General features: G+C 38.1%; 1 protein-coding gene across 4 annotated transcripts in view; it reads right to left on the bottom strand.

The window, feature by feature from the left end:
- Positions 1 to 7,612: 7,612 nt before the first annotated feature.
- Positions 7,613 to 17,707, bottom strand: part of prkab1b (protein kinase, AMP-activated, beta 1 non-catalytic subunit, b) — a 29,652-nt gene continuing 19,557 nt past the window's right edge. For all 4 annotated transcript variants that reach the window (NM_214713.2, NM_001328554.1, XM_087262837.1 and 1 more), the window contains 2 exon segments: positions 7,613 to 8,160; positions 8,528 to 8,596. In NM_214713.2, coding sequence (NP_999878.1) covers positions 8,083 to 8,160; positions 8,528 to 8,596 — 147 coding nt within the window. In that variant the 3' untranslated portion in view covers positions 7,613 to 8,082.

Raw genomic sequence — 17,707 nt, 5'->3', positions numbered from 1 at the left:
CTAGTAGCCCTGAACTGCTCTCGCTGCAAACCATTCACCAGTGTCACACTGAACTTACAGGATCATCTGTATCTTTTGAGGTGTCATCTGTATTCAATCCTACAAAGAAGTTTGCAATACACAACGCATTCACTGCCCCAGGTCTGTGTCTAGCGGAACACCATTACCCAGTGGCTGCTCTGCAAAGGGCTTATAGACACCTAAAGGACCTGCCACTGCCTCCCATGGATAGAGTGTAACCACTGCTCTTCATTGAGTCTGACATGCCGCAACTCCTGACACCAGTTCAGCCTGTATGCAAGGGCCCACCAGGGTGGGGACCCATTGCTGTTCATATACATCTTGGATGGTCTCTCCAAGGCCCCATGAGTCCGATGCAGCCCTCAAGAGGAAGTCAGTAGTGTCTTTATATTATGTCAGTTCCCACCTGTAATAACCTGTTTCAACATGTGGAGAGACTCTGGGAGGTGGACACACTCCCATACAATACAAAAATGGTTACCAGGTCCAAAAAGGACAAGAAGGCTTACACTTTGCTGCAGAATGCAACCGTCAGAGTGACTGTGGACTGTGTACAATGATACTCTACACCATTACTGAGACAGACCCCTCAAACCTGGAAATGAAACACGCCGATAAAACAGCCGTTCTCCCAAGTTTACGTCATACTGAACATACCCTTGAAAGGGATCCTGAAAGGGCCAAAATCTATTGCATTGAGATTACTAAATTGGAGTCAGCTGGTTATGTGGCAAAAATAATAGCAGAGGAAGCAAACCAAAGTGAAGAGTCCTGGTTCATTCCACACCACATAGTGCACCATAATGCTGAAAACAGAATTGTCTTCAACTGCTCTTACCAACACCATGGACAGTGTTTGAATGATCAGCTGCTGCTGGGGCCCATGTTGGGACCATCCTTAATAGGTGTCCTCCTGAGATTCCGCCAGCACACAGTTGCTATCAGTGGAGACATCAAAGGTATGTTCCACCAGGTCCGTTTGTTGCCAGGAGACAAATCTGTGCTACGTTTCCTCTGGAGAGGAATGTGCTGAGATGCAGAACCTGAAATATATGAATGGCAGGTGCTTCCATTTGGCACAACGTGCAGTCCCTGTTGTGCCATTCATGCCCACCAACACCAGAGCACAAAGAAGGTAAAACTGAATTGGTTGATATTGTGGAACTTTCGTTTTATATTGACAACTGCCTTCATAGTGTACCAACGGCGAGTGAGGCTAAAGTGATAGTAGATGGGTTACGCCAGCTCCTTTCTGAAGGTGGCTTTGAAATTAGACAGTGGGCATGCAATGTACCATCCGTAACCGAACACCTACCTTCAGAGGCTAGGTCTGCAAGCAGCGAGCGCTGGTTAGCACAAAGCAGTACTGATCTTCAGGAGCCCACTCTTGGGTTGCGATGGGACTGCATCAATGACACCTTGAGGTACAACGTGCGTTCTGTGGAGACTGTTGAACCTACCCTGAGGAACATATATAAAACATTGGCGAGTCAGTACGACCATTCATTACACCATTCACTACTAGAGCCAAGGTTATCATCCTGGACCTCTGGAAGCACAACCTTGGTTGGGACGACCCCGTAGAGCCATCACCTTTGACAAATACTTGGCTTACCTGGGTAGAAGAACTCCCTACACTTATCAAGATACAGTTCCCTCGGGCATATACCCCGGCCTCTGCTGACAACCCTTCGGCTATGCAAGAGCTTCATGTCTTCAGTGATGCGTCGCAAAGAGCCTATGGTTCAGTGGCCTATCTACGCACCACCGATGAGCGAGGACAAGTCCATATTACCTTTCTCTCGGCCAGATCTAGAGTCACGCCTGTGACTCAATTGGATTTATGTGCTGCCCTTACTGGGGCCCATTTGGGGAAAGTAATCCAAACTGAGTAGAGGCTACCAATCCACAAGGTCAATTTCTGGTCTGATTCTACAACAGTGTTGTATTGGTAAACATCCGAATCGTGCCTGATCCTGTCACCTGATAAATGGCCATCAATGCCCAAAACTAAAGCTGAACCTGATTGCAATGAGCTGAAGAAATCAGCCTTTATCGGAACTGCTTCAGTACCCAGTGTTTCTCTACCAGTTCCAGGCAACTTTCACACATGGCAAGAACTCGTTAAAGCCACTAGTAGATCCCTACATGGGGCGGCAGCCGACACAGACTCCCCTATAAAGGCTTCTGAGTATATTGTAGTGGAAAAGTTATTTCTGGCATAGGCTCAGATAGACTCCTTCCCTACGGAAGTTAAACATCTAAAGGCTAGACATCCTGTTTCACCAAACAGTCGCTTAGGCTCACTTGCTCCAGAATATGATGATGCTACTGGTCTCATTAGAGTGAGCAGGCAACTACGACGTGCTAGTGATCTCGACTTGGAGTCCATACACCCAATTATATTAGACCTTAGCCATCATATTACAAAATTGTTGATTAAAGAAACGGACCAACAATTCCTTCACCCTGGCTCAGAGAGGGTTCCAGCAGAATTGCGCCGCCAGTATTGGATCCTTCGAGGTCGACAAGCAGTTCGTAAGCATCAGCATACCTGTCAAGATAGTCAGATATGGCGAGCCAAACCTCAAACTCCACAAATGGCAGATCTCCCCCCTGCAGATTAAATCTGTATAAGCCACCTTTTTGTTCTACGGGTGTGGACTGCTTTGGACTAAATGCAGTCAAGATCGGACGCCCACAGGAGAAAAGATGGGGGATCATTTACAAATGTCTAACAACACGTTGTGTTCATCTGGATCTGTTGGAGCCTATGGACTGGGATGCTTTCCTTCTTTCCCTACACCGTTTTATAGCCTGACGAGGCAAACCTATGGAACTATTGTGTGATAATGGCACCAACTTCATCGGAGGTGATCGGGAGTTACGTGAATTCTTTGAGGCCATGTCACCAAAGCTACAGGAACAGCTGGCAGAGCAGAAAATCAGGCTTCGCCATAACTCCAAAATGCTCCTCACTTCGCAGGGACTTGGGAGCGTGAGATAATATCAGTTAAGACAGCACTCCAAGTAATCCTCAGAGAGCAGTCAGTGCCAGAGCCAGTTCTGCAAACTCTTCTGGTGGAGGTGGAAAACATTCTAAACTCCAAGCCACTAGAATACGTATCTTCAGATATCGCGGATGTAGACCCTGTGACTCTACTGCTCATAGGTCGCAGAGATGCCTTGCTACCCCAGGTCTTGTATGATTCTAGTAACCTGCTTGGAAGATGAAGATGGAGACATAGTCAGGTGCTAGCAGACTGTTTCTGGACTACCTTTATCCGTCAATACCTACCAAGCATGCAAGGCCGTCAAAAGTGGACAATGGATGGGAATGAACTGGCAGTAGGACAAGTTGTACTTATGGTAGATCCACAGCTTTCATGCTCCCGTTGGCCTGTAGGAACTGTAACTGAGGCTTTACCTGGAGCTGATGGCCACATTCGAGTGGTCAGAATCAAGGTTAAGGACAAAACATACACTCGTCCAGTCGTGCGACTGATCCCACTTCCTCCTCTTGAGGACAATAGCTGTTTTTCAATTCCAAGAACACAAAGAACGGACTTGTGTTTTTGTGGAGATCGGTCTTGCCAGGTAACCTCGGAAGAACGAACTCAGGGGACCACGAGGGCAGAGAACGCGTCCTTTGAGAATTGAGATGCTGCGTTCTTCCTGATGGTCACATGACCTTCACGTGTTTTAAATGGTGAATTATTTAAACATTCATACAACGATTTGTTTTTCCCCTTTTCAAAATATATACTTTCTATGTTGCACAATATAAATAAAACAGATTTTAATACGAATTTCACCAAACAAACACCTTTAATATGTTTATTCCTTTATTAAGATGTCCATGGTAATGTTTACTTTCACTGTTTCATTTAGGGAAACTCCTGAGGTAAATAAGTCATATCTCTGAACTTTAATAATAAATTTAAATAAAACGCAGCGCTTACCACCTCCAGTCGCAATGACTTCTGGGACTTCCAGAGCGAGTTCGGTACTCAAGTCTACATCGTTGCGTCCTCGATATCAAGATCAGATCCGGGAAGTTTCACGCGTCCTTCGTACTTGCGGTCTGGAGTATTGGAACTGAACTTGGGCAGCTGATGATGTTGCACGAGAACACGAGGACGCAAGACAGATGAAGAAGGCATATTGAGAAATAGCCAATGATACAAGCTCCCCTGACAGACTTTCTTAATATTCAATTATCTTGTCAGATAATTGGGGGCGGCTGTGTCAGAAAGCCTGCTTGATGGGCTAGGAACTAAAGTTCGTTGCATGTTTCTAGGGGGGACGATTAGTTTATGGAACCTGCTGTTATGTTCTCCATCATTGCTAGCACCTGCTGATGTTGTTTTCTGTAATGTGTTCATCTTATACAAACCATTATATCTTATTCATTACTCACTAGCATTACCCATAATTGAGCAATCTGATGATTATGTTGGAGAAAATAAAGATTTCAAACGTCAACACTTCTCCTGCCCTCCTGATTCTCTGACTGGAATCTGGTCCATATTTGGCCGCCTCAACCAGTGGAAAATATACATGTAGTAAGGTTTACTACATGAAGCATCCCCGCAACCTCCTCTCTTCACTCACCGTCTCTTCATACATACTCACACAGAATGGTCATTTCAAAGTATGAAGGTTCTTAATGAATCCAAGCGACTTTATCTATCATGTTTGATATCATTTAAAATGTCTCAGTGCGACTGGTACAACGGTATCATTCCCTCAGAAATAGACATAATCAAAATAATAGATATATAACTGACAATTTGTTCCCTATATGCAGAAACTATTCAGAAACTATTCAGATCTAACATGCCACTAAATGCAAATGTCTTTTGATATTTGACACAGCCCTTTCCTCAAGTAGATTCTTGGTTTGAATACTTAAGGGAAAGTTTCTAAATGTTCAGAGCGATTTTATAACCAGATTAGCCTGTAGTGTGGAGCTTCATGCTCCATACTATATATATATTTTGAAGTCAGGTATGCATCTTTTGATTCTGGATGTATCTTTGATAATTTGATGTCTTGTATTGATCATTTATGAATTGAATAAATTAATTGGCATAATACACATTTACCCGACTACACTGCAAAAAATGCTTTTCGTACTTAAGATTTTTTTTGTCTTGTTTCTAGTCCAAATATGTAAAAGTTCTTAAACTAAAAAGCATTTTCTAGACAAGCAAAACATATAGTCTGGTTTTAAGAAATATTATACCAAAATGAAGTTTTTCCTTAAATCAAGCTAATCTGCCAATGGGGTGAGCAAAATAATCTTATCACAAATCGAAAAACAAGATTATTTTGCTTACCACATTGGCAGATTATTTTGCTTGATTTGAGGAAAAACTTACTTCATTTTGGCATATTATTTCTTAAAACAAGACAATATGTTTTGCTTGTCTATGCTTCATTTAAGAACTTGTAGATATTTGGACTAGAAACAAGACAAAAAATCTAAATAAGAAAAGCATTTTTTTGCAGTGTAAAAAATTGTTATGTTTTGGATTATTTAAATAGAGAATTTTTTGTTATTAACTCTAGTCCATAAAACCACAAGCCCATAACACCACAAGCCCCTGTACAGGTTAGTAACACAATAGACGGAGCAGCGTGGCATGCTTTACGATGTTCTTAGAGCTCCGACTAACACATTGGCATTAATTCATGTATACTTAGACTGTAAGAGGCTATCTAAGGGGATAGAACTTTATCTCCAAACTTATAATACCATTTAAATCGTATAGTGATTACTCAAAGTTAAATTTAAGCAGATTGTTTTGCTTAATTACATAATGATCATAGTATGATTAAATAGTTTTGTTTTGATTTAGTGGATAGCAGATCTATGGGGACCACACACACACACACACACACACACACACACACACACACACACACACACACACACACACACACACACACACACACACACACACACACAAAATTCTAATAAGTAGGGTTCTGCTTTTTTAGAATGGTGGTTAATCGCCAGTGACCAAGACTGACATGCTTGTGTTTAAGAGATTGTATACTCGGCTGGTACAAGACTCGGGATGTTATAGGAATCCGAATGAATGAGAATAATAATGAATACAATACAATAATTAATCAAAGAGAATATTCAATCATAATCTAAAGTAATATTAAAATAAATAACATTTTCAATGTTTCATGATTGGAGGATAAATATATTAACAATCTAAACCACCTCATAGTAAAATTGGAGTCAGATGTGAGTTAAATTTAAAGTAAATCAACATTGTGCTCTGGAAAGATCGAACGCAGTAAACCTTCGTGCACCAGTAGACACCATTGTTGGACTAACTGGCTGGACCTTGCATGTCAATCATTAACATTGTTAATGATATTTGATAATATTGAATGTATTCATTTATATAATTCATTCACTAGTTTTCTTGTCGGCTTAGTCCCTTTATTAATCCGCGGTCGCCACAAGGGGAATGAACCGCCAATCCAGCAAGTTTTTACGCAGCGGATGCCCTTCCAGCCGCAAACCATCTCTGGGAAAACTTATATAATATCACATGCAAAAACAACCAAAAAAGATTACTGGTTAACTTAAAACTACCTACATTGAATTCTTCACACATGCACAATTATTATATAAATTCATATAAAAGTGTAACATTTTGAGTAGAAACAAATAGTAAAGCTGTTGTGACAAGCTAGCATTTCTGCCTTCTAGCTTAGCATAAACCATTGAATCAGATTAAACCATTAGCATTTCAATAATTTTACCATTTAAAGCTTGACTCCTCTGTAGTTATGTTATGTACCAAGCCAGACACAAAAAATAATAAATAAATAAATAATAAATAAATAAAATTTGCTATTTTGCCATGGCTGCAGTAGGCAAAATATTACACAGCACAACACACTCCCCTTGTGCAAACAGGTGGTCATGTTGACAGTTAACTTGCTTTTTACAGTAGGTGCTGCGTAATGTCCTTAAATCTGCTGCAGCTATGTTATGGCAGCAAAATTCTTTGATTTTTGTACTGGAATGAGAGTAGTTTCTAGCCATATTAGCAAAATAGCAACTTCTCATTTTCTGTCAGGAATGGTAAACGTTATAACTACAGAAAACTCAAGCTTAAATAGGAAAAGCAAAATGCTAATAGCATGATCTGATTCAGTGATCTATGCTTAGGTAAGCTAAGCTAAGCTAAGCTAAATGTGCTGCCACCAGACCCTGAGATCAACTGTTTTTTTAATGGAAAAATTCAAGTGTTTAACTCTATGTGAATTAATACACTTTTTTTAAAATGTGTTTTTTTTTAAACATTATTTTACAACGATAGATGTTTTCAGAATGTAACTGGAGTTAACATTGAGCTAATTCATAGATTCACAATGTAAATAACCTAAAAAATAATTTGTTACATAAATCAAATCTTTAAAAAATAGAGGAAAAAAATACTAATGAATTTTCAGCTTTTCATACAGATTCTGAGTTTTTTTCAATTCTATTGTAGCAAGTCATATCTACTTTTCTTACTTTCCTGTGTTGATTCAAGATTATTATAAAATCCCAATGTTTTTCTTTTTACAAATGTGTTCCTGTTTACTTTATTAGCATGTTGATTTATAAACAGTTATTTTTATGATTCTCCACTTTATTTGTAGACATTTTCAAATCAAGCGCAACTTGTTGGGAATGTTAAATAAAGTCAGGCACAACAAACATCAAATATATATATGTGTGACATCCCTGGAATCAAGACTGCAAAGAAAAGACATCACATATGTTCTTAGAATAATCTTGAAAAAATTCCAAAAGTGAAAAGCCAAGTACAAATATTGAAAGTACAATTTTGAATGTCTGAAAGCTGTATAAGAAATACATTTTTAACATTTGACAAACACATTATATCATTTGTGCAAACACTGATATTTATATATATATATTGGCTTATGGAACAGAAGAAACAGAAAAAGATAAGTTTTAGTATGGTTGGTAGGTATGGTCCCTTTTTTGATTTTGGTGGTCCCGCAGGAGGTCTGACATCAGATAGGCTTGTACAGGAGTGTGGTCACGTACTTCTTTTTGTATCGATGTGTCGCACTAAGGACCATCACACCATCCTGTGAGGAGAAATTAAACAAGACACTGGAAATCACAACAATATTCTAAACGAAACATTTAAAGGCACAAATCACCTGAAATTGAAAGGTCTGTCATTTACCAACTTTTATGTTGCCCAAGCAGTCATAATTTCAGGAATATAAGACACTAGTCATATCTATTATAATATTTTTTAAAAAATAGCAGCTTTATCATTAGACAGGCTTTCTTTTGAAGAACACATTTTTATTCTGGAATTCATTAGGTTATTAAATGATGACAATATTTTCATTTTAGGGTGAACTATTACTAAGGGTGTACACTTTTTTTTTTTGATAATTTCTTTGATTAATGTACTTCTAAAGTGTGTGTAGCATCGTAGCAAACCTTGATGGAAAGGGCGTACAGGTGGTTGAGCATCACATGGTTTGGTTCAGGCAGTAGGGTTGGGTCACACTGTAAAAAAAATCAAACAGAAGAGCCTGTTGGAGAAACTCTTTCTAAAGTCACACTCAGCAAATTTCTATGGGCTCTTTATCTTATCTCTTTATGCTAAAACGATTGTACAAACTAAGAGTAGCTTGGTGTCCATTTTTAAACAGTATGAAAAATGTATGAATTCACAGTTCACCCAAAAATATAAATTCACTGATCATTTACCCCCCATCCACTTGGTTCTGTTGAATACAAAAGAAGATAGTTTGAACAACATTGGAAACTCCTAGTACTTACCCCTCTACTTTGAATGTCGCCATATTTCCATCCACCTATTTGTATGTACATTTTAGATATGCGCATTAAAAAATGGTTGATGGAATTGCCAAGTTGCGCATAAAAAAATTGCATTAAAAATGTATGCCCATAACAGAGTAGGATAAAGTTTTTTTTTTCTATAAGAAAAAAATGCACATAAACTATAATGGAAACGGTTTTCTGTGCCTTCTGAGGTTCAAGTAATTTATTAAATAAAGAAAAGATTCATGCAGCTACTCCTACCGCAGTAAATTCCATTTTTATGTTTGATATTTGTCAGCAGTGACGATTTTGTTCTCTTTGACTCTATATTCTCACATCATTTATGCGATAATCCCGTTTTTGGCATAAATTTAATTTACATCTTTGAATGGCTATTAATCTTTGAATGGCTATTAATAACAATAATAATAATAATACTTAATTTTGTTTGTAAAACCTTTCTGGACACCCATATCGTCTTACAACAAGCATTAACAGCCATACCAGAACAAATTAAAACAACTAATAAAACATTGCCAAACAAGATTTTTAATATTTGTAAGGAGTTGCAGGTACAAACACAACATGAGAATAAAATAACATGTTAAAAAAATAGTTTTAAAAAGCCTGCTTAAAAAGATGGGTCTTAAGATGAGATTTAAAAGTGTGAAGACTATCACTGCTCCTTAGATCCAGGGGAAGCGAGTTCCATAGTCAAAAAGCTGCAGAGCTAAAAGATCTGGCACCCATTGTGCTAAATCGAGTGCAAGGTGGCACCAGGGAAGAGCTGCCTAATCTAAGAGTGCGAGAAGGGATATAAATATGGAGACATTAAGTGAAAAGTAGTATTTTAAAATCAATCCGAAAGTGAAGCTGATAGAGAAGTGGTGTGACATGCTCGTGAGATGAAGTCCTAAAGATGACACAAGCTGCATGGTTCTAACCAGTTGGAGCTTATGAAGAAGTTTGGAAGTTAGCCCAGGAAGATTTTAAAAAATTATAGACTAGGGATTGTCTGTGAAGTAGTGGGTAGTAACGGAACGCTGTTGGTTTCTCATTCAGACATGAAGGAAAGTGTTGGTTTCTCATTCAGACGTGAATGAAAGGCGCCGGTGGATTCACAGGATTTTGTGGTAGATTGCTGTGGAATCCCTTAGCGAGCTGGTGCATTTTGTGGTACACCTATAACGATACTGATAAGTGTAACAGTAGTTGAGAGGTGTACCTGCTCCGTCACCCGGAGTTAGAGTACTCAGTTGATGGGTGTTTAGGAGGCTTTTGGGACATTCTCGGGCATAAAACTTGGACTGGTTTTCTATTTAGTAGTGGACTAAATTAACCCGAGATTGTAATTAGTTCCACCACTGCTATCTAACTGCATCACAGACAAAAGGCATGCCATAAGAATAGTGTAGGTCAGATTATTAGGGAAGGAAATAATTGAATAAAAATAACAAATAACATTATAATAGGGATCCATTAGATAGTAGTGGCCACAAAAGTCAGACAAGATACCTAGAAATATCAGGGTGAGGTTGATTGATCAATGATGCAACAGGAGCAATCCCGAGAAAAATATGACCCTAACTGGATTGGACCGGTCTGGACAGTTTGCACATCTGGGGTTGGTTTGCAGATTTATCAAGCAGAAGCCAAGCACTGTTGGTAAGATTGCCCTCTCAATTTCTTGTTGCTTTTGGTGTTGAACTCTGATATAAAAAAGAAATAGATGAGAGCAGAATGCAGTAAATGGCTCAGCTAAGCTCTCAGGTTTAAAATTTTTTTTAGAACTGATTTTAAGAAAGAAAAAAAAAAAGTATTCCTTTGGCAGTTAATTGTCATTGAAAAGCTAAAATCTAAATATTGAGGGGCTAGTAGCAAAAACTAAGCACAGAAACTGACAGTAACATTATGGGAATAAAGAATAGCTTATGTTTTGTCTTAGAAGATAAGATTTTGTGTGACTGCACTATCTTGGTTTGGCCCTCACCATGAGCTTGGTTTTTAGCTGTAAAAATAACAGAGACATGTCTGAATAAAAATGTGCCAAGTAAGTCTGTGCAAACAAGCAGCTACATGGTTGGATTTATATATATTTTAATTATATATATGTAACCTAAATGGGGGTTTCAAATAATACTTTGATGGATGCAGTTAACCCCTTAAAGATCTAAAACTATTGTTGACTTTAACAGCATTATTTTGAAAATGCATGTCAACTCTGTTTTATATGTTTTAGGACGGGCTTGAGTAAAAAGATATTACAATAAAATTATGTTATTGAAGTTATTGTTATGTTTAAATTTAGTAAACATGCATTTTCGTTCTAGATTGCTCAAAACTCTCTTTCTCTCTCATTAGATGTCAGCTAAGAGCTGCTATCTGCCTGTTCCATAACAATTGATAAGCACAGTGCTCTGTTGGAAATCACAAAGTAAAGGAAATGCTAGAATGAATACAAAAATTCTACATTTCAATTTGTATACACTAATAGAGGTATTAGTAATTAAAAATCACAGAAACGAACAGAAAATGAATGAATAAAAATTCTTTTGTTAAAGTATCTTGAAAAACACTAATATACCCCCTGAGCTATAAAGATAATTAATTTGAACAGTTGTTATTACTGTTTGGAAATTTCTTGTCTTGTCTTCAGTGGTTTATTACTGTTTGTAACTTTTCTCCTATCCTTAGTCTCCACCATCACATACAGGGCCTGATGGCTATACTGAGGTAGTAGACCCTGACACTGATTGGATCAGGGTGATATCTAAACTCCCTGAATAATCTCAGCTTGATATTCAGTTGATTTAAGTGTTTGATAAACCTGTCTCAATGTTTGAATTCTAGTAGGTAGTCTCTCAATGACTTTCATGGTTCTTGACTGCGCTTTACCAAGTTTGCAGAAAATTCTAAATCAAGGAGGAAGCCTGCACAGGAGCTTGCAGTGTGAGTGGCATTTGACCAGTGGGCACGAAGGGGGGTTCCCTAAGACGGGTAAGATTTTCCCTTGGCCACAGCGGAAAACAACCTAAGGCATGGGACCCCTCGTAAACCCCGGGGCATCTACCCGAAAAGGGGGATGTTTAATGTGAAAGATGGTGCTGGACTGGGGTGATGCTCTATCGGCCTAAAGCATCCTTAGAGGGGAACTGTTTGAAGTTACAGTAATCTGCCTCAGTGGCCCCGTCCAGACCTGATCAAGAGAATCCTGCCTTTATTGAGGACATGTCTATCCTTGTGACAAGCATCAACAGACTATGCCAGGGTATGATACCCTGAAGGAGATGATTAGTAAAAAGATAATGGCAATGGGCTTTCAAGAACTATTGGAGACAGTAAAGTTTCCTAAAATTTTACCAATATCAATGTGGTTGGCTGCTTTAACAGCACTGGATATATAAGGTCTTATTTTTAAGAATGCTGAATTCCTGAATGTGAAGCTGAGATGATTTTTAACTGATGTGTCTGATTTTTCATAGTATTTTACTGATGCAGGTCCTTATGCATGATGAAGGACATTTTCGAGATGGTGTTGGCTAAAGATAACAGATGGTTTGGATAGCACAGCTGAATGGAATTAAGCAGTTAAGGTAAAATTATTACAAGAAATTCTCTTAGTCTTTAAATAGTTCCAACTGAGTTTTGAGAGATAAAAACTTTAGACATTTGGAACGCTGGTGAATGATTAAAGATTCTGAACTGTAATAGTTTTAATTTTATAGTCTAAGACTATTGAAAATTTATGTGCATGAAACAGAGAGACAGAGACGTGAAGCCATGAGTTGTGTTTTGTTTCTGTTATCGACTTGCTTAGCAATGATATTAAGAAAACAAAATGCACCAGCTGATTGTCTCAGAAAATACATTGATTATGAACGGAAACTTTGAAACTTGATAAAAGATCATGTAAATCTAGTTGAAACTGGACAGAGAATTTTAAGAATAAATTTGTGCTAGTTCAACATCTAAAGGAAACTTAGTTATGAGCTGTCACCATATTCATATCTATGGTACAATAATGCTTATTGTCCTGAGGGAATGATTCGTCCCTGTTGTATGAATATTGTCACTAACCTCTGGAATGAGTGTTATATTATTACAGATTGTATAAGCGAAATGCCAGACATTGCAGAAGTCAATAATGCTGAGTTAATCTGATGAAAAGATGATGCAGACCATGAGATGAGCTTTAAATGGATGGGTTATCCAGCTCTGTTTGCAATCGTTAATAATGACTTCCATTCCTGATTCAGATTACTCTCTGGAATAATAATAATTTTAAAACAAGTTTTATTAGCTTATAGCTGTGAAATTGAAGACTGCCATCCATATAAGGTTACAAGCCCATGTCTAAATTGACTGAAAAGTTCAAAGGTTAATTTCAGTTAATTCTTTGCTATCTGAATGTTAAAGAGCCCATATTATGGGTTTTTGAAAATTCCCCTCCATGTAGTGTGTAACACAGCTCTAAGTGAAGTGAAGTATCCAGCTAAGGCTTAAATCTGTTAGTGTACAGTATTTAAAACTGTTGATTCATCTATAAAAGAGTCGACTCATAGTGCTTCAAACGAGTCGCCTTGATACCGATTCATTAGGTGTTTCGCCATGACGTACGAACGAAACCAAGTTATTCACGTGCACGCGCAAACCCGGGAGATTTCAAACCTGCGGCCCCGCCCTCTGACGCAGAAACCCAGACACACACAAACACACACACACACACAAACATGCCGGTCGATTGAAGTCACACTGCAGATGGATATATTGAGTCTCTACCCAAAGATGAAACCTCAGCATTATAGCCAAGCAGTTGGAAACTACTGGAAACTTCTGGAAACTACATGCTACAAAGAATACTTCATCAGCGTTTGTTAAAGGAAGGATCAGTAAAGAGTAACTTACTGATGGACGTCAGGATGGGTTTCTTCCTTCATTTCTCAAGTGTAAGTGCGTGTGATTAAAGTTGTTGCCTCGTTGACTCTAGCTTGCAAATGTATTTAGTTGTGATTTGTTACTTGTAACCGCGTCTACTGTCTCAGGTTAACTGGCTATATTCTCTTATCGCGTGCAAAGTCACGTTAAAAACGCGACGCGTGCTGTTTGTTTATGGAGCTCCGTGGACGAGGAGTAATGTGTGTGTGTGTGTGTCTGTGTGTGCGTGTGCACGCGCTGTCGTCCGTAAGTGTGTGTGTGTGTGTGGCTGTGAAAAGAGCAGAGTGAGAAGCTAGGAGATCTCCTCAACTGTTTTTGGAGTTTTTGCTCAATAAAATAGTCAGTCATCTGTATTTTCAAGTCCATAGTCTGTATTTACATTGACCCACTGGCAGCTAAAATCCACACCTACACTATCGAGCGTGTATGAACTGTGATTACTTTTATATTGCTGATTAGCTGTTTGGCATTTCACTCTCTGACTGAAGGCAGTCGACCAATCGCAACAGACTGTCATTGGTCCAATCAGCGCAGATTAGCTTCGTGCTAAGGAGGGGTTTGGGAACAAACGAATCACTGGACGATTCATACGGGAGTCGCTGGGATAATTAGGTAAAAATAAATGCAGATTATAAGACCATGAAAGAGTTTGTTGACCTTGCATGCATATTAAACTGTTGTTGGAGACCCTTACAACCAAGATATGACCCTATTTCATGTATAATATGGGCTCTTTAATGTTAAATATTTTAGACTTGATGGCATTTAAACAGTGACATTGGCTAAGTCTCTATCCACAATAGTCTAGAAAGCATCCTCACTCTAGCTAGGAAAAATAAGCAGAGAATTGAGTTGAAGTCATTTGTGTTAAAGGCAAATGCTACAGTAAATCACTCTGTCTATGTGTATGTGTCCTCCATTAAGGTGGAGGTGGTCCTCCTAATGGTAGAGGAACATAATTGTTTGGATGTTGTATAGAACAAATAGATAAAGTTGAATGAAAGTGTTTGCATCTGACGGTTGAATTCAGTAAGAATTATTTATACTGCTGCAGCAAAAATTAACATTTTAGTAAACAGAAATGCAGCGTGAACTATAACAGCATTTTTAAGCAGTCAAGTCAACTCAAGTCAATATTATTATCGTGAAAACTGACAAGTTGTACAGAAACTTAGACTGTCTTTGAATGAAAATTTAGTAGTCCATATCCAAGCAACAGTCTTGATTATATGTGGTAAAATAGTTGTTAATTCAGTCTGTTCTTGTTTAATTGGTAACACTTTCAAACAGGTTTCACTGTCAAATGACATGTATGAAAGACATGTATCATGTAACAAAAGTTTGAGCAAATAGCTAACCTGTGAGCATTTCTAATTGACCAGACAGTAAGAATCGAATGAATTTTATACAAGGTGTCTGCTTCTGGTTATGTTGAATGGTTTAGTCAGAGTAAAATAATATGGTACAAATGACAAGTTGAGAAGATAATCATAAGGTTTAGTCTTATTTCTGTTAAAAGATGCTTGAGTTTGAATGACTTTGATCTTTGATCTTTTGATCTTTGTTGAATTAGACTAAAATTGTGTTAAACCCCTAAAATGTGGGAACAAAAGAAATGGATTCACAATCCCTCTTATTGCATGTTAATGAATTGGATTAATAGTTTGTAAAAACCATTACACCTTTCTTGGTCTCTAGGTAACAGGTTATATCTATATCTAGTCTCTTTGAGGTGACTGAGGGTCTGGCTCAATGTCAGGAGTGCAATAACAGTGTTTATTCATTTAACCCGGCTTCCAGAGAGTGGATTTGATATTAGTTAATTAACAGTGAAGGTGAATTTTTCTAATTATAGCCAGGACAAGGGTGCTTGTACACTTCCTATCAATGATACAGAGGAATGTGTAGCATCAGTACAATCACATCATTATTTGAATGAAAAGATATTTTAAGTGGACTTGACTGACATGGAGTTCAGCAAGGTAATAATTAAACATGGTAATGGTGCTGAATTGGACTATTGTGCTGTTGGCATGTTTATTGTGTGTTAATGTAAAAATGCTTCATTATTCTAATTTGAAGGTACAGAACACGCTGATAAATGTTTTAAAACTGGTGAAGATAAAGATGTTTTTGCAGGTCATGAATTGGAATCCTGTGTGGCTGAGGTCGAGTGGATGACCTTTTGTGTGTGATCAGAGGATCTCTGAGCCTTAGAATTGGCCTGGATATTTGGTTTTAGAGTTGGAGCAAATTGTAGATGCATCAGAGAAAGTATCGATGGAAATTATGAGTTGTTTACTTTCTTGAGGACTTTAAGGGCTTGCGCATTTGTGTTCACATTCTGGACTTTGGTTCGCTGTTGTTTTTTGTATGTTTTCACTTCTGCTTGCAGGACCCTTAATCCCACCGATGATGAGAAACGTGAACTCCTTTTGTGGGTGGAGAGTGGAAGAGCCCTTAGCTTGGGGACTGGAATTTTTAGGTTCCAGCTTGTCCAAGAAGGGGCGAAGAAAACTCTGCGAACTTATTAAGGGAGCATGAGTCATTACTTTCACTCTCCTTAGTGACCTCACTGGTTGACCGGAAGCGGAGTTTGGACTCCATTCTGGTCAAAAGGGGCGACTGAAGGATTCGGATTTCTGCTTTCCAGTCCATCTCATCATGGACCAACGTTTATCCTTTTCATCAACCTGTTTCTCAGTATTTAACTGTGAATTGATTTTAATTAATGAATAAGTTAACACATTGCTTAATATAAGAATGTTCAGTGCATTTGCCTGTCTCTTTATACCTATTTTCAGGAGCCAGCAAACTAGGTCAGAAGTCATGGAGACCTTGAGTGGAACTGAGGGCTGAGGACTGGAAACAACTGTTTCTATTGTTATTTCTAGGAGTTAATACTGTCTAAAATGTCTAAAGTGATTTTGCTATTTTTACGGTTAAATCTTTTAAAGTGATTCTATTTTTTATTTAAGATAGACTTTGTGTAGTAAGAATATAACTGCCTGAATGTAGATTATACCAGTTTTTAACCAGTTTCGATAAAGACGGCTGACAGTACACTCAGCCTTGGATAAGAAAAAGATTATACTTTATGTGTGTGTGTTCTATTTGATTGTTGATCCGTTTCACAGGTCTGGAGCCAGCTCTAATCAGTCTAAGGGATGTCTGATGTTTATGCTTAAGATATTGTTCAGAATATACGCACAAACCCCACGTGGAAATGTTCCTAGTATATCTGTGTTTTAACCAATCAGGTTAGGACACCTGTATGTGTGACGCAGTTAATGACGTTATTTGAGAGTATAATTGTTATTGATTGGTGATTGTAAGCAGAGCATTGCGACTCATTGCGAGTGTTGAAGCTGGCTTCTGCGAATGAAACTGCAAACTATCTTCAGTAAACTTGATTTATTTATTTAAATCTCTGACTCCGGCTCTTCTTCATCTACCAGACTGGTCATTCTTTGGGTTAAACTGTAAACTATCCCTACAAAACATAGGATAAACAAGAGTTGACCCAGTACGGAACCCTGTGGGACATTAGTAGTGATAATCTGACATCTTAAATCCTTAATTTGGACAAACTAAGTACGTTCTGCCAGATAGGACTTAAACCATAAAAAAGAGGTGCCAGAGATCCCTTGAGTCAAGCCGATCAAAAGGACCTATCGGTTCCAACATACTTTAAAATATCGTCTTTTGTGTTCAAATGGGGAAAAAAGTTTGGAAGCACCTGTAATTGCATAAATTGTCGGTACATTTAAATTCTGTATAAACTGTCCCTGTGATATCAATGTGATGAAATAGTTTAAGTTATTGGTAATTGTTGATTAATTAATATAATTAATTTTAATATAACTGTGAATAAAGAGTTGTGCATGGTTTTGAAAG

This window comes from Danio rerio, chromosome 8 (genome assembly GCF_052040795.2).
Source record: "Danio rerio strain M-AB ecotype USA chromosome 8, GRCz13ab, whole genome shotgun sequence".
NCBI classification, from domain to species: domain Eukaryota; kingdom Metazoa; phylum Chordata; class Actinopteri; order Cypriniformes; family Danionidae; genus Danio; species Danio rerio.
The sequence above is the reverse complement of the archived record's forward strand: the minus strand, read 5'-3'. Positions and strand labels throughout refer to the sequence as shown.